Source organism: Danio aesculapii, chromosome 19 (genome assembly GCF_903798145.1).
Source record: "Danio aesculapii chromosome 19, fDanAes4.1, whole genome shotgun sequence".
NCBI classification, from domain to species: domain Eukaryota; kingdom Metazoa; phylum Chordata; class Actinopteri; order Cypriniformes; family Danionidae; genus Danio; species Danio aesculapii.
Genome location: NC_079453.1, coordinates 17,608,477 through 17,631,863, shown reverse-complemented (window position 1 = coordinate 17,631,863; position 23,387 = coordinate 17,608,477). Strand labels below are relative to the sequence as shown.

Sequence of the window (23,387 nt, the reverse complement as noted above, 5' to 3'; positions counted from 1 at the left end):
AATCAGTATTTCAGGTACTTTTTGGGGAGAAATGGATGCTGTGCGGTGTATCAAAAAAGAAAAAGATCATCCAGACTGTTACCGACAACAAGTCCAAAAACCTTGGCCTTGCTGTGGAGGATACAGGTACTTGGCTGGTCTGCCTGCAGTCCTGACCTGTCCCAATAAAGAATGTGTGACACATTTTGAAGTGCAAAATGCGACAACGAAGACAGAAAGAAAGAATGGGACAAAATCACACCTGAAACACTTCATCACTTGGTGTCTTCAGACCCTGAACATCTTTTAAGTGTTTTGAAAAGGAATGACAACCTTACAAAGTGGTACATATTTTACTGTCCCAACTTTTTTTTTTATGTGTTGCAAGAACCAACATTAGAATGCATGTTTATTTAAAATAAATAAATATATAAAAATCATGAGCAACACAATAAATAATGTTTGTTGTATTATCTGCAATGAAAAACAAGTCAGAGTAAATTTAGACAAAAAAAAAAAATATTTGCGTTTAACCACTGGCCCAGCTTTTTCTGATTTAGGGTTGTAATTTGAAAGGTTTTTATTGTGGCTAAACTGCTTTACAATAATATACATACACACACACACACACACACATATATATATATATATGTATATATATATATATATATATATATAAACTGTAAAAAGTTTGGCTCAGGACATAGCATTGTCCCTTTCAATCAAATAGGTTGCTGGTTTGAGTCCTTGCTGGAATAGGAGGTCTTTCTGTGTGCAGTTTGCATGTTCTCCCCATGTTTGTGTGGGATTCCTCCGGGTGCTCCTATTTCCCTCACAGTACAAATGACAACCGCTATAGGTAAATTGGAGCAACTAAATTGATTGTAGTGTATGAGTGTGTGAAGGAGAGAATTTATGGGTGTTTTTCAGCACTGGGGTTCATGAATTAGTGCATTCTCCATGCTACAAGGCTAAATAAAATGAGTTTTGACTGTATTAAAAAGAATGGTATTTATCTTGCAAATTTATCTTGTTATTTTTAGTTTAATATCTAAATAATTTTTTTGCATGATGTGATGGTGCTAGTCTTTGGAGGAAGAGGATGGCGGTGGTAATGACAGTGACAGCTCAGTGGACTCTGGATCTTTCTCTGGGCCAAATTTTAACTACATTCTCAACATGCCTCTGTGGTGTCTGACAAAAGAGAAGGTTGAGGAACTTCTCAAGCAGAGAGACCTTAAGGTATGAGATTTTTTTTTTTATCTTAAAACTATCATCGATGTGTCATATGAGTTTGTACACAATTTATTGATGAAATTGAAGTATACTATGAGCTGTGATTGGTTTACTGTAAATGTAACCGTATGTATGAGCCATTGTGAGACTTTCCAAATCTGTTATACTGTATGTTCTGTGGAAGCATAGGCACAAACAGTGCTACTTCCCAGGTTAGGGGTGGATGATATGTCCAAAACCGATCGATTGCGATAAAAGTGTTATTGTTATTTCACAATACTGATTGGGCCTTGTCTGTAATCTAGATCTGGGCCAGGCAAGATCTATCATTCTTTGCTGTGGGCCAAGGAAAAAAATGTTGTGTGTACCAAGGTTGGGCCAAAAAATGCATTGAATAGACAGCAGCAGGTATATACACTGAGCTGCTGTAACTTAAATAACTAATGCACCAATGCAGTATATTCATACACAGTTTATATCCCAAATTTACTTACTTTGTGTGTGTGCGAGCATGCGTGTGTACGTGCGTGCATGCGTGTGAGTGTGCACAGTAATCTGTTAGAACAGTGTTAGTCCAAATTTAGTGATATTTTCATATTATTGCACTTGAGTGATTCAAAACAAAACATAAAAGTATAATTCTTGTGAACACTGCAAGATCAAGTGTTACTGTAATCAAAAAAAAAAAATCCAGTGTGGTTGTCTCTGCTGGTTTATTGGGTGTACTGGCTTATGCTCTACCCCTATTCCAAGTACTCAAAAGTCATATAATGACTTTGTGTAAAGAGATGACCAAATTGTATTTTATTGTATTCATTGAAAAACTAGTATAGGATTAAAGGTTTGAATTATAATAGAAGCATTTTGGTGTCTCCAGTGTTTACTGTAAGTGTGTGCTTTCATACAGAAAGCAGAGCTGAATGAACTCCAGAGCAAGAATTCAGAAAATCTGTGGAGGGAAGATCTGGCTGTTTTTATCGAGGAACTGGATGTGAGTATGTTAGCTTTAGGATTGGGTTGAATCATGATGTGTGACGATTAGTGTTTGAGAGTTTTCTGTTTGTCTTTCTTCCAGCGTGTGGAGGAGCAGGAAAAAGAGAGTGTGAACTTGGGCAAGGCTGTAAAACTGGTGAAAGGTAAAGTGGGCAAACCTAAAGTCAAGAAGTTGCAGTTGGAGGAAACTCTGCCCTCTCCATTCGGCCGGAGGGTAGAGCCACAGATCACACTGGCTATGAAAGCAGATGCCTCTAAGAAACTCACCAAAAAGAAGAAGGTAAGAGTAGGTCTTACTGTCATTATATTGATGTCAGGTAAATATATTAAATGCATAAGTAATTGAATATAATTAATAGTGACCTTTATGGTGTATTATTGTACTGTGGGTTTTTTTTATTTATTTTAATTTTACAGAAATTAGACTTTTTATTGTAGTAGTGAGACGTTTTACCTGTGGTTAAAGATTAGATCGGGCCCAAATAATTCAACCCAACCCGACCCGAGCCTGTGCACCTTGTGTCCGAGCCCGACCAGAGGTGCGTTTCCGAAAACCATCGTTAGCCAACTGAGGTTGCAAGTCCGTCATTACAAACATATTTTGTTAATTTGCCGTTTCCCAAATCTGTCGTTCCATCGAACATCGTCGCAAACTTGAGCACTTGAAACTACACCTCTGGAGCTGTAGTTAGAAACATAGTTCCTGGCTGTGTTCTATTCCCACTTATCCCCCTATGCTCTATTCATTTAGAACATTCTAACATTCAAAGTTGGAAATATTAAAAATAAAAAAATTTAAGTTATCGCTCTTTGGTGTAATTTGCTTTCTATCTATTTTTACAGTTCAGTTTTAGCGATCTACATGTTAACAGTTGCGCTCCCTTCGCAGTGCACTTTGAGAACATTGATATCATTTTCTGATATCATTATGATACTCATGGCAAAAGCTATAGGTGACCTTTATTTAAAAGCGGAATTTATGTTACATCTTCAAAGCTTGTGAAAGCAAAAAAACATAGCATACGTTACTTCTTTTAATTTATAGTGGGTTATTTATTAAGTATCTGTACCGCTGACTATCATCCTTTCTGCCATGGCAAGCCTGCTTCATGTGTCTGTTCATTGTGGAAGTCCCCATTTTGTTGCTATCACCTCTTTCACACTGTATGCGTGAGCAGAACGTAAGCAGTGCCTGTTTTTACGGCGTTCATGTTAACAGATTAGAGCTTTCATAACGCATATCGCAGTGCAGAGCGTGAGCAGAGCTGAAGCAGAAGTGGCGCAATCATTTCGGCTATGGGTCTACTTTTGCCGCTGCTCACATTTAATTAATAAATGCACTGATGAGATCCATTGATTTTTATTCACTGTTTCTGCTCTACATACGTGCTGCTTCACTTCTGCTCGCGCATGCAGTGTGAATGTGTTTCAGTGAAGGAGATGTTGTTGCAGGAGGTAGAGTGTTGCTGCGCATGACACGGGTTGCGAATTGTGCAACTTTGTAGACCAACACATGTTGTTTAGGCCCATTTATCATACTACGGAAGACCAAGGCAAGGGTGAAAAAGCAGTCAAAAGCTGCAGTCTTTTCTCTGTAGAAGGTTTAGAAGGTTTTCTTTATACTTCTAGAGCTCAAATTTGTTGTATGATTCCTTTTAAAGAGATAAATTATTATCATTATTAACTGCACTTTCTCTTCTTGAAATATTTGATTGTTGTTAATTTACAAATCAATCATAACGAAATAGACTGAATTACAACTAATAAATGTCATGTCTGATACTCAGTATGTATTTGTGTGCATGTCTAATGATATATTTGTTTATGTCAGGGTGAGATAGATGCAGCTGTGAAGCTGGAGATTGATGATGACAGTGCTGTAGGTTCCAATGGAGGAGAGAATTCCCTAATTTCTCCATCTGGCCTTCCCAACCCAGGAGCCAAACCCAAAGCTCCAAGGGTCAAGAGAGAGAAAAAAGAACCCGGTAACAATAAAGTTTTGCCACTGCATTTAACTTGGTTAACTTTCAAATGTCGTTCTTTTTTTGATTTATGTTTTAACATAATATTTTAGGTGCACCAAGACAAAGAAAACCAGCTGGTGCTAAAGGTCCAGCTAAGAAAGTGAAGAAGAGAAATCCATGGTCCGATGATGATGAAGTTGGTGATGATGATCGATCTGATAATGAGCTAGATGAATGTGAACCTGTTATTCCTAGAGACAGTACATCAAGGAGAGCCTCAGGTTTGTGTGTCTGTTAGAATATATATATATATATATATATATATATATATATATATATATATATATATATATATATATATAGTTATTTATGTCCAGCCTGGTGACATAAAGGTAAAATTACTAATTTAACTTTCAGGGGTCTAAGGTGATTGTGGGGTCCTTAAGATGTTTTGACATGCCCTGTCTATTGTTGCACAGTACTGGCCAACATGTGTTTTTTTTTGTATTCAGCACAAACTGTGCCACAATAATATGTGACAATTATCAATGAACATGCTTGCGTTTTTTAGAAAAAAAAAATGTAGTTAAAATAAGCTCCAAAAAACCTAAACTGAATGTGCCTGAACATGTGTCTTGTAGGCTAGAATATTTACTTCACAATTATGTAAAAATGATTTTGTTCTCTCGTTTAAAGAAAACATTACAAAGATTTACATTTTGTTAAGTCTGTTATATCAGCTCAATGCGTGAGTGACAATGGTCATGAATAATTCACACCTGGAGAGACAAGACAATCCCCTACTCACCCGTCAAGGGCAGCTGCAATAGCTAGCCCAAACAAAATGCTTGTTGTATTACTTGCTGTATGACCATGCAGACACTCTGGGTAATAAATACATAGTGCTCTGCATACATAAGTTCAACCCTCACAAATCTGTCTTTTAAGTTCATAAATTTTAATAGGAAGCTTTACAATATTATATTTGTGCATATACCATAGACTAGTCAGTACTGAAGCCAAATTTGGAGCTCATCTAACAAAATAACTTACGATAACGGTCCAAAATTAGTACACCCAAATATATGTTATAGAAAAATATTAAATACAAATTTTAAAAAGAGGAAAAATCAAGAGAAGCAAAACAAATTGAAAAAAATTTGTTGAAATTTTGTAGGTTGTATTTTTTTTTTTTGCAATATTTTGCTTGAATTTAATTGTATTATCTTTCAAAAAATGTTTGGTGACTAAAATATTATTTTAATAAATATATCTGTTTAATAAATCTGTTTTGTTTAAATGCACCAAAATACATATATTCACTGAGAAATGGATAAAACTATTAAAAATAGGCTGTACTCAATTATGCTGAGCACTGTATGTGCACTTATACTGCATGCACTTTGTGCTTTAATCCAGCATTTAATAATAATTTCTGAATGACTCAACATGCACTCTCTGCATTAAAAAGTACACACCTCAAGCTTTCTACAGATATATGTCTCATGTCTGTGTGTTTTGTTTTCACAGAGTTTCAGTGTATTTTACTGATGCGTTTCTAAAAACAGTTCGCAGAGAGAGAAAAGAAAGAATGCCTATACTGTTTATTTTCCTTCTTTTGCAAAAGCACAAACTTTTGCCGTTATTGTGAGCATACACAAAAAAGTAGACATAACAAATTTGATTGATGTACTGCGCTTATCTGTACGATCAAAACTGAAAGTGTAATTTAAGTTCTTTTCAGCTTTATCAGGACAAGAAGCCTCAAACGGTGTCTTCGACCCCTAAGGGGTTAACTGCACAAGAGAAGCCAAACTCACCAAATACAGATTTTCCAGTAGTTCTCAAACTGTGGTCGCAGGCTTCCTTCTAGTGGTACGCAAAGGAATCACTGAATAATAAAAGAAAATTAACTCACTTTTGACGTGTACAATAACACTGATGTGATCAGCATTGGCTGTTGCCTGGAGCCTAAGATCACACCGGTGTGAATGTTTAATGTTTACACCAGTGGTCGGGAACCTATGGCTCGCGAGCCACAAGTGGCTCTTTGACCAAAATATGTGGCTCTCCAGCTGTCTCCTATAAATAATATTTTACAGTTTAAGAATGATAACTGTCAGATAACTAGAAATCAGTTTCCTATGGAAAATACAATTACAGTTCCCTAGTTATTGTAATAAGGCAAAGGAAACCTTTCACAGCTGGCGAATAAATCATGTATGCCAAGTACGCAAATGAACTGTTCGCGCCAGTGCTTAATCTGAGCCGGATCCTGCTCCGGCAAATGTCAGATATTCGTGTTTTGCGTTCCAGTATTTTTTTCATTGATTCGTTGAATACCTGCGTGTGTGTGTGTGTGTGCGTGTGTGTGTGCGTGCGTGCGTGCGTGCGTGCGTGCGTGCGAGAGAGAGAGAGAGAATGTGAATGAGCAAAGCTATGTCACGTAAAGGTTGTCACTTTTGACCATTCAGCTTTCTTACATTTACAGTCAGTAAATATGTGTATGTGCACAGTGAGCAGAGAAAGTAAATAATGGCGTAGTGGCCTACCTAAATAATAACTGTTTTCAAAATGCCAGAGGCAGTCAAGCATATATATATATATATATATATATATATATATATAAATTTATTTTATTTTTTTTAAACACGAGTAAATCTTATTATGAGCCTAATCAAGAGAAGATGAAACTGCGTGAATGGATCAGAAGACGGAAGCAAAGCAATCTCAAGTCAGTCATAAACATGACGGGAGAGGTAACTGTGGGCTCTTCTTGAAGATTAGACAGAGTGAGTCATTTTCGCTTGGCACATAATAGTGATGTGAGCTGAAAGTCAGTGGTGTTAGTAAACTAAATAGTAATGTTTCATGCTTTTGCTATAACCGCTGAGTAACTTCATGTTCCGGTGTCCTGACATTTTATCCTACCCATCAGATTATGCTACCAACACACATAAACATTCTGTTTAACGGAGAGAAGATTTTTTCAGCACATTTCTTAACATAATAGATTTAATAACACATCTCTAATAACTGATTTATTTTATCATTGCCATGATGACAGTAAATAATATTTGACTAAATATTTTTCAAGACACTTCTATACAGCTTAAAGTGACATTTAAAGGCTTAACTGGGTTAATTATGTTAACTAGGCAGGTTAAAGTAATTAGGCAAGTTATTGTATAACGATGGTTTGTTCTGTAGACAGTCTAGAAAAAACATAGCTTAAAGGGGTTAATAATTGTGTCCCTAAAATGGTGTTTAAAAAATTAAAAACTGCATTTATTCTAGCCGAAATAAAACAAATAAGACTTTCTCCAGAAGAAAAAATATTATCAGACATATTGTGAAAAGTTCCCTGCTCTGTTAAACATCATTTGGGAAATATTTAAAAAAGAAGAAAAAAATTCACAGGGGGCTAATAATTCTGACTTTAACTGTATAAATATATAGAAGTCACGTGGCTCTTTAAATAATCCATTTTCCAAAAAAATCAGAAATGGCTCTTTGCTGAAAAAAGGTTCCCGACCCCTGGTTTACACTATCAGCTGCTAAAAATCAATCCACTTGGCGCAGAGCTTGAGGTTTGCGGCGCTTGTGAAAAAAGGCACAAAAAATCATGTATGTAACCAGGGGTACACATAACTGGTCCGCAACAGGTCCGTATGCGTGATTAAAGTAAAAAAACATGTGTTCTAGAGAAGCGCTTTTTGTAAACCAGAGCTGTTATTTTAACATTTCAGTTACTACAAACACAGGAATTTTTCCATGCTGCATCATTGGTAAAATAATTATTACAAATGTGTTAAAATGTATGTTCGAAGTTGTGGAAAGTTATGCATGTTTTCGATATATAAATTTATTTGTTTTGTAAATAGCAGCGTGGCTTTCGATTTAGTTTGTTAACTCAGATTTAAATGTATCTGGATGTGATTCAAATAGCACTGGACACCCTAGCAACTTTGCTATGCTTGGAGACAGAAAGAAATTAAAGTTAAGTCTTTGTGTGCACATATCATTATTAAAATTTGTTTTGTTTATTTTTTTGTTTAAAAATTATGCTTAAGGAAGGGTAGGGTTATTTTTATAGTTAGTGTAAGGTTGTCTTTACTTGTTTCTGTGCTTGGCCAATCCCGTACTCTCACATCATTAGTGCTGTGTAAGAATGATCTAATTAAGTATTACAGATATGATAATAAATATAAACTTCATTGATTGTCACATATATTTTGATAAGCTGTAATAAATTTTAACGAACATTTTTTCCTTATTATTTATCTCGTATACATAAACATTACATCAGGCATTAGGTCATGAACATTTGCCTGGCTGAAACCTTTGGAAAAGTCATGTAAACGTCATGAAAAAGTTCTTGAATTTTAGTAGTAAAAATGCGTTTGAACCCTGTATGCTGTTCCCAAGTCCAATTGACTAACCATTAGGCCACAGCTTTGTGCTTTGTTCTCGTAAAAGTGAGGGTGAACTTCTATCAAAAAGTAATCCATACTGTAACTTTTCCCATATTGAAACTCTCACATTTCAGACAAAGCATAAACTATTCTGTTGTGTTGTTGTTTCACAGCCGTGAAAGCCAAGTACACATTTGACTTCTCTGAGGAGGAAGAGGAAGAGGAGGATGGTGAAGAAGAACAGGAGAACGATGCTTCAGCATCACCAGTTCACTCCTTCAAAAACACAGAGCAACATGATGATGAAGTTGAAGTTGATGATGATGACGATATTTTTCCTCCAAAAACAACATTTACATTGTAAGTTCTGTTTATATATTTACATATGGGTGAATCTAACAAAGCTTTTTACAAGCATTTTTACTTTATATTTCAGGGATTATATTTATTCCACATCTGTGGCATTGTATTATTTTTCTTATGGCAATGAAACTCTATAACCTTTATCTGGTTGTTGCAGTGAAAAAACAATAGTGCTAAAAAATGTTACAATTTAAAAAAGTTACGATTTAAATTTGTACTATTACTATTTAAATGATAAACAATTAATGATGCATTAAGATCTATTTCTTTTTAGGTAAATTTGATGTACTTTATTCAGAAAACATGCAAGTATCTTCGGTTATTTCCAAAAGACAATAGTAAAATTTGTATTAAATTTTTATTTTCCAAACTGTATTTCGAACATAGGTGGGCATCGTCATTAGAAGTTTTAACCTCCCAGCTCTTAATGCATCGTGTTTTCTTTTGGAACATCAGTGAGCTGAACTGGAATTAAAATGTCACAACAAAAGTTGCAAACATTTTTACATACGCTTCCCTTATTTTCATATGTAATTTGATAAATTTGAATAACACTAAACAAAATGTTCCTTTTTATATTTTGTTGAGAATCCTTTGCAGGATATGGCCGTAGACATTAGCAACGACTCTCACAATTCAAAACAAACATCAGTGTATTACATTATTTTTTTATATGGGGGAAAAAAATGTTCACAATAATAACCTAACAAAAATATGAAAATAATAACAATTTCTTTTTTTTTTTCTTCCTTATCAGTTTTGTTGCAGTCCACCAATTTAGCATTTAATTCTAAGTATTTACTGTATTTCCCAAAGTGACAAGCAAGTATCAATGTCTTATTTTCAGGCCCACTTCAACAGCAAAAAAAAAGAATCCAGAACCCGTTTTGTCATCTAAAGCCACCTATGTTGACAAGATCAGTGATGATGGTATGTGTGTCTTAAGTGATAATTCTTCTTGACTATTGTACTTTAGTGTACAATGTATTAATAATGTGTTAATAATGGGTATTTATTTCTAAGATGTGAAGTCAGACAGTGACGTTGACAGGGGTCCAGTGTTCTCATCGTACTCTAGCAGTTCTGCTTTTGAGAAATCTGCTAAAAAAACAAGTACTGTACCTGTAATTAATATTCTTGTTTAAAAGTGAACTCAAAAGTCCCTTTTTGTGAGTCTTCTTCCTCTTGTTGTGAATAAAAAAATCTTTGTACAAATATTGTGTTAACTATGATAACTTAATGCTTAAATTGCATGCAGCTATTTATAAAGTTAGTATCAGATCCACATGGTCCTGGCCTACATTTTTTGCATTTACCATCTTGTTTTACTCTTTAAATGAACAAAACACTACAAATGAATTGAACAAGTGAGCATGTTTACAATGACCATGTAGCTTACCAGTTCAGGCCAGAATTGATCTTAATACATGTTCATGGTTAAAGTTTGGTCTAGTAAATTCATTTTTTATACTGTTCCAGCTAAGAAGCCAGTAGATACACCACCTAAACAGAAAAAAGCTCCAGTAAAAGCCAAGAAACCTGATACATCCGTCTGGGACTCAGACTCAGATACAGGCACTAAGAAACCACCAGCATCAAAAGGGGGTGGGAAAGGCAGAAGCAAGAAGCGAAAGCAGTCAAGCTTAGAAGAGGATGAATATAGCCCTATGAAGAAGCATGGAAAGTCTGCCACAAGTAGAGTAAGTGCAAATACTTTATAACTGCATGAACATCTACTCCTTTTGTTTCACTCAAATGATTGGATGAGGACTAGTATTGGCCAGTTCAACTGACTTTTGCTTGTAAACGTTAAACCCCAACTAATGTACAGATGTCACTACTTCAATTTGTTCCTTTTGGCGCAGTCTATACCGCGGCGGCGACGGTGGTTGATGCGCAAGCAGCTGTTGACTGCTGGGTGGAGCTTTAACCACAGATTTTCAGCTTTGCCTTTTCACAATACTAAATAGACGGTTCTGTAGGTGTACCTTATGTGATGTGATGTGTTCAATTAAAATATAATTTTGTTTTAGTTTTCTTATTAATAAACATGCTTTTACACTATACTGTAGGCTATGTTTTAGAAAAGATACATGGTGAGAAGCCCTAGGCTGCAAAAAGCAAATATAAGAATAAAATTCTTTAGCCTTTATAGTGCCCTATTAAATTGCGTTGGGGTGAAATAAATGTATCGATTTCTTTGACCATCATGGCGATGTTATTACCTCAAATTTTAAACATGTAATAACATGCATATAAAAAACAGCACCCACTACAAAATAATATTACGATTATCATGCCGGTGGAGCACATCACCTGATTGTGAACTTGTGATCACCTCAACTTACTTTATCAGTAGGCTATTTATTATTTATTACAGGCTATGTTACAAATATGTGACCAACTGCCACTTCATGTAACTCTCATGCACTCAGAACTAGTGGCAGTTGTGAATTAAATAAATGGGCATATCCGCACGCAAAGTGAGCCGCATATTATTTATCATCTGTTAATTTTTCTGTTCATTTCTCTTTCACACGCATGCAGAAAAAGAAAAAAATCTGCTTGTTTAAAAAAGCGCATTTTGTCCACTAATGTATAATAATGATAATAATAATAATAAGCTAATATATCCATAATGCCGGGATGTGTAGTGCTTCGACTGGATATCTAGGTCAAAAGCAAAATTGTTACCTGTTGCACGGCAAAAGCTAGCCTATAGTGTGGAAAAATATAATTCACAACCTGGGTTGCGTTTCCCAAAACTATCGTTAGCCAATAAGGTCGCAAGTTCTGTCGTTACAAACATAGTATTGTTACAAACATAGTATTTTTACACATAGTATTGCATTAATTGCATAGATGTTAAATAGTTATTATTAGCCTAAAATTAACGCATTGATTCTGAGTTATTTTTTAAAACATAAACCTGCATTTTAATGACGGATGTGGGTGTCACAAAATACTTTTTAAATAAATGTTTTTGTATTATTATTATTTAATGTGAACAACACTTAATAAAATGTTTTATGTATTTATTTCACCACCTTATTGAAAAAAACTATCAATTACAGTGCTTCCCGCACTTGCGGTGTTAATTCCTAATTAATTAATGATAATTCCTTTTTTTTTCCTTTTATTTATTATGAGAGTTTTCTTTTTAATAGGTTAAAGTAAAGACTGAAATGAAAAAGAAATGCTATTCAGAAGCAATGTGCACACTGACAGGTCAAATCAGCTTCTTTCTCTCTTTCAAGTTCAAAGCAAATTTGAATGCCAAAGGATTTTAGATATGTATATAAAATAGCCAATGTAATGTATTAACATCAATAAATTAATAAAATAAGTAGCAAATGAGAAATAAATGTCAGAAAAGTTGATAAAACAGACATCTCTAAAAGTTATCATAATTGCAAGATTAAAACGAGTAGATTTTTTTAAATAAGGAAAATGCGTTGATTAACTACTAATGGTGTATATATTTTGCAGCCAGTTTAGATGTCATTTCGTCCTCTCCAAGTAGGCTGTATAGCCAAAGTTTTTCGGAGTCGTTTAGATTACAGAATATATTAGCTCACCCATCCATAATATAAAACCACAGAAATTCTCTGCTTTTAACCCGCTATGAAATGTATTTTATAACATCCTTATTTTGATAGATGTTGTGTTAAGTGTTTCAGCACATAAGAGCAAGTAGCCTAATAAAATATAGCCTATTTGTTGCGCTCAGCCGCTAATCACTAATAAAGCTCTACATTTAAAGTTTCATTTAAAAATTTTACCATGTCATATAAAAACATAAACACTTGTTTGAGGATATAGAACACATTTTGTGTTTGGACTTTTCCCCAATGCGTTTAAAGCGACGCTGTGCAGGACTGAGTGACAGAAAAAAAGGTAGGCTAGATTCTGCTTTCACTCACCCCAAAAAACCCTCTGTTTGCATGATTTGTTTAATATCATCGTATCCAAATACTTAAAAAAAAATAATAATATTTTAAAACTATTCCGGTGTTTATTGTTTTTAGACAATATCTAAAAAACTATTTTCAGAGAGGCCTTTGTAAAATGAAAGTTATATATGGCTTAAAACGGTTTAATTTATGTATTGTATATACCTAAATTATTATAGCTATCTTTTGTTTGTTTTACATTGATTTATTTATTTATTGTGATTTTATTATATCCGATATTTGTAATTCTTTCAATTATTTCAATATAGCTTAGGCTGTTTTATCGAGATATGACTATTGTTTTGAGCCTCCAAACGTGGACACGTAATTTGTAAAAGTTTTATGTCTTTCTGTTGTATTTATATTGTGTATTATCTCCAAAATAAATTAAAAAAGAAAAAAGCCATACGAGGCATCAACAGAGCTGTCAAGCAAGCGCTCTTTCGCCCGGCCTAACACACACACACAGGTCTCACAATGCCCACGTATCACGCACAAACACACCTTTTAAACTTGACAAAAACTCTCGACAACCTTTATTGGCTGCTGTGTCTTTAATATGGTGTAAAGATTATTATGCGCTATTGAAACATTGAGGAGGACGCAGCAAGAAAATGTCAAATTAAAACTTTTTATGCAACAGCCTTATATTTAAAAGAGAAACATAAGGGCGATCATAAGCAAAAAGACCCCTATCCTATAAGGTGTTTTAAGGAATAGCCTATCTTAAACTGACCAGCTATGTTTTCTTTTCCTTATTTATTTGTTTGTTTGTCGTGTGTTCTCGTGTGCAATCGGAAAACTAGTGTAATGACGGCATGCCATTTTTAACAGACTCGGGCAAACTTCGCCTGTCCTTTCACTCCACCCCGAAGCCCCAGCTGGCCCTGTTTGGCCCAAGGTATTCGGCGGGCCGAAAAAGGCCACCGCTGTCCCCGAGAAAGCCCCGCTTTGGCCCGATCAGATAATAATAAAAGGGCCGCTTGCGCAACGTCTGTGTGTAAAGATTATTACCTTATTTTTATTTTATTATTATTATTATACATTCATTTATTTTATTTTCGGCTTAGTCCCTTTATTAATCTGGGGTCGCCACAGCGGAATGAACTGCCAACTTATCCAGCATATGTTTAATATTGAGGAAATCAGAGAGGCGAATGTCTGCAGCCCCGCCTCCGTTTTCAGATGTCTTCGTTTTCCCCATCCACACTGAGACGGAGCAGCAGTGTTTTTGGATGAAAACGGCCTCTCCAGCCCTCGAAAACTCCGGCGTAGGACAGATGGCGTAACCGTAGCAAAACTTACGCGTTTTAAAAGGAAATGAAAATGTGTTGTAAACATGGCAGGGCCGGAGTGGGACTCCTTTTCAGCCCTGGAGTTTCAAGCCTTAGACTGGCCCACCTCAGTTCACGACTGACTATATTAAAATAAGGTCATTCCCAATTCAGTTTCTAATGACACCATCACCTCCTTTTCAAGGACACAGCTGCTTAAGAACTTCAAATGTTTTTCATAAATATGAGAACATTAAAGGGTAGCTAAATCTCCAACACTATTCTTTAAAATGTCCTTTTTTCTGCAATATCTGAATATATATTCTGTGCAAACTTCTTTATAGATATCCAGTCCTTTGTAACGGTGGTCACACAAAAAATTAAAATAAAATATGTACACCAATATAAGTAACCCAAACAGTATTATATGTCTTAATACTAAAAATAAAAAACTACTCAGGTAAGATTTGAACCCTGGTCTGCAGCGTCAGAACCCAACGTGCTGACCACTGGACCACAAACGCAACGTGCTGACCACTGGACCACAATGGAGCTGTAATGTTGTTTAGTGTGGAGTAAGTTCCCTTTTCGCTCTTCACTTTCCCTTCCGCGACTTGCCAACCCTCTCAACTTTCGTCCACGACAACCAATAATGTTATATTGGATCACGGGGCTGCGAGAACATAAATAAAAAGAGCGGAGCTGCAGTAAAACAATGAATAAAAAAAGTGAGGCTGCGGTAAAATAAATGAAAAAAGTGTGACTGCTAAAAGTGCAAGCAGCTACACCGGCCCTCGCGGCCAAAAAAGGACCGGTCCCGATTAGCCAATCCGGGCCTGAAATGGGGCCTTATGAAAATGTATGTTTCTATGCACAGCAACTTCTGGACGGAACTACATGTTAATTAAAATATTACGCTCGTAGCATTCGCCAAAACTAATACATTTTTACGTCAAAAACATAGCTGAAAACAGCAGCAGCAGCAGAGAATTCCGCGTGGCCATAATGCTTTCACCCGACAGTTATTTTCAAATATGCACAACGCAAGCTAAAATAATAGACATGCCGTGCCTGTCATCCTTTCAGACAATTTCACTTTAAACTGTATTAAAATCCCATTTACACTTATGATTGAAAATGACTGGAGGGGAAATAAATCGACATTTCAAATCTCTGTACATAACAGAAAGATAAACAATGATAATGCAACAATAATAGTGTATTTGTATTATAGTGGCGAAGATATATTTTTGGACAGACCTTGTCAAAAGTGAGTGGGCACTTTCACTAATAAAAATATAGCACTTAAATTATTTCATTTTTAACAATCAGTTAAATTACACAGCAGTTTTATATCAAAAGTTGATGATATAAAATATACTAGGCTACATTTTAATGGTAAAATAATTAAACGATGGCTGTTATTTCTTTCAGTAGGCCTATTCAAACATTAAATAACGAATGCGTCAGGTGAAATAAAAAACGAATATGAAACAACACAGCATATCAGGATATAAAGCATATAAAGGACTATTATATTCAGCAAAATGCTGCTCTTTTTATCTTTGTATTTTTTAAATAATTTTTTAAGCGTGTCTTTATTCAATGCATAGAAAAAAGCCACGAAAAAAAGAATAGGCTATTTTATTATTTTAATATTTCAGACGACGGGTTAGTAATTATATTATACATGGTTATATTCAAGTCAATGAAATAATAACTTTAATAAATAAAATATGTTCATAAGAATGTGGTGGGCCAGTGATTTCTCTGTCAGAGATTGCTCTATGGTTTTAAAATCATTTTCAAACTGTATCGTTTAGACCTGTATAATTTTTTATAGCCTCTGTAGATATATTATATTCGAAGAATGAAAATAAACACTCAGTCTAGTTGCTTTTAAGATTTATTTTATGTTTGCATTTAGCTGACAGCGCACGCACAGCCACAATACCGAGAGAAAACGTTGGCTAAATAATATATTCTTTAATCTAAACGACTCTAAACTTTACTGTAATCTAAACTTTGGCTAAAACCTCTTCTTGGTTTGCCGCAAACCTTTTAAAATGCATTAAAAGGCAAGCGCATATCTTAGCCTCACCCTGAGTTTGTTCACACTCTGCCTGTATTAACATACATGCTGTATTTTAATATAGCTAATTTTGATGAATTAGCTCTAACTTTTGACACCTTTTTCTTCTTTATGCGCGTATTGTGTTTCACACACAAGGTGACTGAAATTGAAATCGAAATACAAAAGATACTGAGCCAGTACTACTAGTAAAAAAAAAAAAACAACACTTTAAAGGAGAACATTGATGTTTCAAAAAAAACTGAACTGAACTGAAATTAAATTATTAAAAGTAAACTTGCGGGTCTTCATTTATTTAATTTGCGGGACTTAATTTATTTTTATTATACTTTTAGTGACCTGCTTGAGGTAGGTCAATTTATTTTTATGCTTTTGATGAAGCATTCAACTTAAGCTGTTTAGACCATGCGCTGGACCGTTTCTCAGTGTTTTGCTGCAATGTCTTTAAATAAATAATTATTTAGGCCTATTTTCATTATTCATTTATTTTTCATTATTTGTTTATTATTATGTACAATAATTGAGACATAAAATGAGATAGTAAAATATAATCAACAACGAAAATGTAAATATAAACGTAAATGAAAACATAAATGAAAAAGCTTATTTAATGACTATCAAAATAGCTGTTAAAATAGCAAACACTGAACATCTCTATATTTAGGCTAAAAGACTGCTTTATTTATTTATTTATTTAGGCCTACTTATTTGTACTGAATGTTTGTGCTTTCATTTTAGCTGTCTTTTAATTCTTCAATTCTACTTTCCAAAATGAATCCTCATTGCACTTAACAAGTTTACAATGATAACAAAGCATGTTAACAATTTTTTTATGATTAATGAAGAAATTATAATGCTTTGTTTTATTGTTTCATCTTCATTTACAAGTACAGTAGCATATATACAGCTGCTGTATAGGCTATTTCTGTCCATTCGCATGCCGTCCCTTTGTGCCTCTTGGCTGCATATTAACAAACTGCAGTCATACATTAAAAACACGTGCTTGCCCATTTAAAACGGCGGCGGTATAAGCCACGGCAGTAATGGCCACTTTGAACTCTCACCTACTGTACATTATTAATCTGCTTCATGGAAGCACAGTAATTTTTCGAAAGTGGTCCTCAGCCACATTCCTGGAGCCCCTCAACACTGCATGTTTTGCATGTCTCCTTAGAGCCTAAAATAGTTGTGTGAAACAGAGACATGCACAGATAAACTAGAGATTAACAGAACTAGAAGTATGTAACTTTCAAGTAAGTGATTGCCTATCGTGAACAAATCAGAATCAGAATCAGAAAGAGCTTTATTGCCAGGTATGTTCACACATACGATGAATTTGTTTTCATGACAGAGCTTCTACAGTGCAACAGGATTACAGAGACAGGACAAAAAACAGATAATAAATATATTTTAAAAAATAAAATAAAATAGAAGTAAGTAGTGAGTGCAAATATACAGATTGACAAGTGTATGTACATGTTTATTACTATATACAACGTTATATGAGCAGCTGTTATGTGCAAATTGGCATGTAAAGTGTGTTGTTAAATAAGTGTATATGTGTATAAAAGTGTATGGCAAGTAGTGATGTTGGTTCCACAATTATTATCATCAAGTGTTCATGAGATGGATTGCCTGAGGGAAGAAACTGTTTCTGTGTCGGGCTGTTCTGGTGCGCAGTGCTCTGTAGCGTCGACCAGAAGGTAAAAGTTCAAAGAGGCAGTGTGCTGGGTGTGAGGGGTCCAGAGTAATTTTGGCAGCCCTTCTGCTCGCTCTGGATAAGTACAGTTCTTGGGGAGTAGGAAGGGTTGTACCAGTGATTCGCTCAGCAGTCCGAACTATTCGACGTAGTCTTTGGAGGTCGTATTTAGTAGCTGAGCTAAACCAGACAGTTATTGATGTGCAGATGACTGATTCAATGATGGAGGTGTAGAACTGTTTCAGCAACTCCTTTGGGAGGTTAAACTTCCTCAGCTGATGAAGAAAGTACAGCCTCTGTTGAGCTTTTTTGACAATGGAGTCAATGTGAGTGTCCCACTTCAGGTCCTGAGAGATGGTGGTGCCCAGGAACCTGAATGACTCCACTGCTGCCACAATGCTGTCCATGATGCTCAGTGGGGGGAGAGCAGGGGGGTTTCTCCTGAAGTCCACTATCATCTCCACTGTTTTGAGCATGTTGAGCTCCAGGTTGTTGTGACTGCACCAGACAGCCAACTCCTTAACCTCCTGTCTGTAAGCAGACTCGTCACCGTCCGAAATAAGGCCGATAAGTGTGGTGTCGTCTGCAAACTTCAAGAGCTTCACAGAGGAGTCTTTTGATGTGCAGTCATTCGTGTACAGGGAGAAGAGCAGTGGGGAGAGGACACACCCCTGGGGGGTGCCAGTGCTGATTGTGCGGATACTAGATGAGAATTTTCCCAGCTTCACCAGCTGCTGCCTGTCCGTTAGGAAGCTGTTGATCCACTGACAGACAGAGGTGGGCACAGAGAGCTGAGTTAATTTGGGCAGGAGAAGTTTTGGGATAATAGTGTTAAACGCTGAGCTGAAGTCAACAAACAAGATCCTCACATAGGTCCCTGGTCTGTCTAGGTGTTGCAGAGAATAATGCAGTCCCATATTTACTGCATCATCCACAGACCTGTTTGCTCTATAGGCAAACTGAAGAGAGTCCAGTGAGGGTTCAGTGATGTCCTTCAGGTGGGCCAGCACCAGTTTTTCAAAAGACTTCATGACCACAGATGTTAGTGCCACCGGTCTGTAGTCATTTAGTCCTGTAAGTTTGGGTTTCTTTGGGATGGGGATGATGGTGGAGCGTTTGAGGCAGGAGGGCACTTCACACAGCTCCAGTGATCTGTTGAAGATCAGGGTGAAGATGGGGGCCAGTTGGTCAGCACAGGATTTTAAACAGGCTAGTGTTATAAAATCTGGGCCTGGTGCTTTTTTCCTCTTCTGTTTCCGGAAGACCTGGCGCACCTCCTCTTCACTGACCTGTAGGGCAGGTATGAGGGAGGCGGGGGGTGGTGGAGGTGTTAATGGTGGCGTGAAGAGCAGTTCAGAGTGGGTGTGGGGGGTTTTCTCAAACCGACAGTAAAACTCATTCAGGTCGTTTGCAAGTCGTTCATTGTCTACAGTGCTGGGGGATGGTGTTTTTCAGACTTTTCCACACAGATCCTAAGTCGCTGGAAGAGAACTGACTCCTTAGTTTCTCACAATAGTTCCTTTTTGCGACTCTGATCTCCTTTTCCAGTGTGTATTTGGCCTGCTTATACAAGGCCCTATCCCCATTCCTGTAAGCAACCTCCTTGGCCTGACGTAGCTGTCTGAGTTTTACAGTGAACCATGGTTTGTCATTGTTGTATGTGAGTTGAGTCCTGGTAGGAATGCACACGTCTTCACAGAAACTGATATAAGATGTTACAGTCTCTGTGAGCTCATCCAGATCGTTTGCAGCAGCTTCAAAAACACTCCAGTCAGTGAGGTCGAAACAGGCTTGTAGATCCTGCTCTGTTTCGTTAGTCCATCTTTTCACAGACCTTAATACAGGTTTGGCTGTTTTCAGTTTCTGCCTGTAGGTTGGAATGAGATGAATCAAACTATGGTCAGAGTGTCCCAAAGCTGCTCGTTGGACGGAGCGGTACGCATCCTTTATTGTAGTATAGCAGTGATCCAGTATATTTGTATATTTACAGTCTCTTGTGGGACATGTAACATGCTGTCTATATTTTGTATTTTGTCTATATTTTGGCCAAATCATTGCAATTCAAAATATCTTGGTAATATCAAGTGGTTGACAGCTTAACCTAACATCAGTGTTTAGTAAAGAGTAGTCTCAGCCTTAGACGCCACGCCAAGCACTGCCATTATTGATACTTACAAATACACCAAACCTTGCTTTTAAAGACCAAAGAACACTTTCACTCTGTCATCTCAGTCTGAGTGATTTTTATGTAGAAATGCATCATCAAAATAATGAATGAATCTCAGAAAAAAGTCTGCAGACATGTCCTACTGATTTCCTATGTCATGCTTAAAGATCATTCAGAAAATTGATGCATCGTTGTAAACTATTAAAGATGTTCGTGAATGAACGATGCATAATTGTGTGACAGGCTCTTACTCGGAAATGAAAAAATTAGAAAATTAAACTACACTGAGCTGAAGTAAACTAAAGTTCAACTCTGAAAACTGGACTGACACAGTTTCAGCTTACTATAACTCTTATTTTAATCAGATGAATTGAATTGAATTGAAATGTATAAGCAAAATATGCATACATCATATTAGGACTGTGCTATACATCAAATATTATTATTATTATTATTAGAATAATTCAACTGTATATACACTACCGGTCAAAATTTTGGGGTCAGGGTTTTTTTTTTTTCAGTTTTTTTAAGACAATTATTCTATTCATCAAATTAAATTGTTTAATATTTATTAAAATTTTAAATAGCTGCTTTCTTATTGCATGTAGTTTCAAATTAGATTATTACTTCAGTCCTTATTACTTTTATTACTATTACCATTAATAATAATATTATTATTAATAATAATAATGTAAGAGTGATTTCTGGCAGCGCAGTAGGTAGTGCTGTCGCCTCACAGCAAGAAGGTCGCTGGTTCGAGCCTTGGCTGGGTCAGTTGGCATTTCTGTGTGGAGTTTGCATGTTCTCCATGCATTCGCGTTGGTTTCCTCTGGGTACTCCGGTTTCCCCCCCAGTCCAAAGACATGCGGTACAATTGAATTGGGTAGGCTAAATTGTCCGTAGTGTATGAGTGTGAGTGAGTGTGTTTGGATGTTTCCCAGTGATGGGTTGCAGCTGGAAGGGCATCCACTGTGTAAAACATAAGTTAGATAAGTTGGGGGTTCATTCCACTGTGGCGACCCCAGATTAAAAAAGGGACTTAGCCAAAAAGAAAATTAATGAATTTATGTTTGGCCATTTTGCTTAGACACTCTGCAAACATGTCTTTTACTGGCTTAAATAAAGCCATTTTCTTTTCAATTCTAAAACAATAATGATGACATTTGTGAAAGCATTAACAGAAATATGGTATTATCACAACCATTTGATAAATAGGAAAAATGTATGTAAGTCTGCATTGTGTGTATCTTACAGCATTGCAAGAAAGAGAGAAGACAAAAAAGCAATATGCCTTTACACAATATGCATATTAGTCAGAATTTTGATAGAATCTTGTTTTGTCCTGCAGAGGTCATGTATATGTTTTTGCAACAGCACAATATTAAAATAACTTTAAGGCTCAAAAAAAGTGAAATCCTTAAAATAATGGTGGTCCTACAATATTTTCTAAACATTAGGTTCATGATGTACTTTAGTCTGAAATGTTGCGGATTGTACAAACTGAACTTAAAAGGTGTCTAATTATCATATTTTGTCATGTGTGGGAGCTACCCGTTGCTTATAATGTTTATGTGTGCTTACATGTAGAAACCAAAGAAGGCAGCATCTGATGATGAAGACGATGATGATGACGAAACAGGCTTTAACAGCTTTAGTCACCTGGACTCAGGTAGAGATCGTTCTGGTCGAGCCAAGAAAGAAGTAAAATACTTTGCAGAATCTGATAATGATGATGACGATGACATGTTTGACTAAAACACAAACACACATATACACACTCTTGGTCCAGAAAACTGATTGGTTCAGAACAAGTTTCTCTGCCAGCAGAACTTTGTACATTTTACCCATTTTACCGTTTTGTTTTTTCTTCAATTGTGATGTTGAATTCTTTCTACAGTGTAGCTGTTTTACTCTTTTTATTATTGTTATTGTTATATTATTATTATTATTGGTATTATTGTTATGATACATTGACAATGTTTTTTAATCATTGAATTGTATTTGTCTTGAGCTTTTAGAAATTTAGAATGCTGTGCTTTAGCACCTTTTAATGGTTCAAAGTTAGAGATGAATTATCTTTTTGAGACAACTTGGAAATAAACATGAAATGTCAATTATTTTTTGGTCTCTGAAACATTTTTCAGCGTTTTAGTAGTACTGCTGCATACAGGAACAGGATATTAAATGGGACAGTACAGCCCCAGCTTATTTAGACAGCGAATTTTTCTTTTTTCAAAATTGATGTCAAAGAACTGACTTAACTATGCCAATGAAATTGACATCAAAATGTTGACATTGTGTTGATTTAATGTCAATTGGACACCAAATATTTGGCTATCATAACTTTCAGTGTGGGATACACTTTATTTTTTTTAGCCAGTTACCACTGACACTGCTGTCCGAAATGAATTTCAAATTATGTTACAGCTTTGTAATAGGACAGTGGATATATGGCAGGAAATATGTGGTATAAACAGGGTTAGGATCAGCGAAAGACCACACGGATCACGGATGGTTGCAGCTGCATTATGTGTCAAAACACTTAATCATGAGGCTGTCCAGTCTGCCTTGACTCTTTGTTTTAACCGAATTGCATAATAAATGAATTAGTGTCTGACATCTTGATAAATGTTTTGTGAATATGGAATATTAATTTAAACATGAAAGTATTTTGGGCATCACAAATTTCTTTGAAAAATGATTAAACATGTATTGTTTTAGGCTAATTTATACTTTATAAACTTTATTAAAAATGGTCATAATTATAGGTAGAATTTTTGATGTGAAAATGTGGTGTCTTGTGTTTATTGTGCCTGCTTCTGGTGGATGTTATAACTCATCTGTTTAATTTATATTAAGCCTTAATATTCTGCAGTATCAAGGCCGTGGCCAATTGATTCACAGGTATCTGCAGCTCGTTGTCCTTAGCGGATTCCAGGCACTGAACTTGCCACATGCAGGTGCATTTTAATAAATTATCATTTATGTAAAAAAAGAGAAATCCTTATATTATATAAATTCATGACACAGAGACTCATGACACATGCTGTTCATTTGGATGATTATGCCTTAACGAGAATCCAGGAGTATTTTTGAAGAACAGGATTTTTTACACAAAAATTTTGGACTTCTGAAAAGTATGAATATTTTAAGCACTCAATTCTTGGTCAGGGATATTTGTTGCACAGATTACTCTAGCAAGCATGAGGTGTTGCACATCCTGTTTCTTCTACTTCACAATACCCTACAGAT

General features: G+C 35.8%; 1 protein-coding gene across 2 annotated transcripts in view; it reads left to right on the top strand.

Annotated features, from left to right (window-relative positions):
* The window catches only part of top2b (DNA topoisomerase II beta), a 128,805-nt gene extending 106,553 nt beyond the window's left edge, over positions 1 to 22,252 (top strand). For both annotated transcript variants that reach the window (XM_056479753.1, XM_056479752.1), the window contains exons 26-35: positions 1,066 to 1,221; positions 2,123 to 2,206; positions 2,291 to 2,488; positions 4,040 to 4,193; positions 4,283 to 4,453; positions 8,761 to 8,947; positions 9,798 to 9,880; positions 9,974 to 10,063; positions 10,430 to 10,650; positions 21,723 to 22,252. In XM_056479753.1, coding sequence (XP_056335728.1) covers positions 1,066 to 1,221; positions 2,123 to 2,206; positions 2,291 to 2,488; positions 4,040 to 4,193; positions 4,283 to 4,453; positions 8,761 to 8,947; positions 9,798 to 9,880; positions 9,974 to 10,063; positions 10,430 to 10,650; positions 21,723 to 21,890 — 1,512 coding nt within the window. In that variant the 3' untranslated portion in view covers positions 21,891 to 22,252. The remainder of the gene's footprint in view (positions 1 to 1,065; positions 1,222 to 2,122; positions 2,207 to 2,290; positions 2,489 to 4,039; positions 4,194 to 4,282; positions 4,454 to 8,760; positions 8,948 to 9,797; positions 9,881 to 9,973; positions 10,064 to 10,429; positions 10,651 to 21,722) is intronic.
* Positions 22,253 to 23,387: the final 1,135 nt, after the last annotated feature.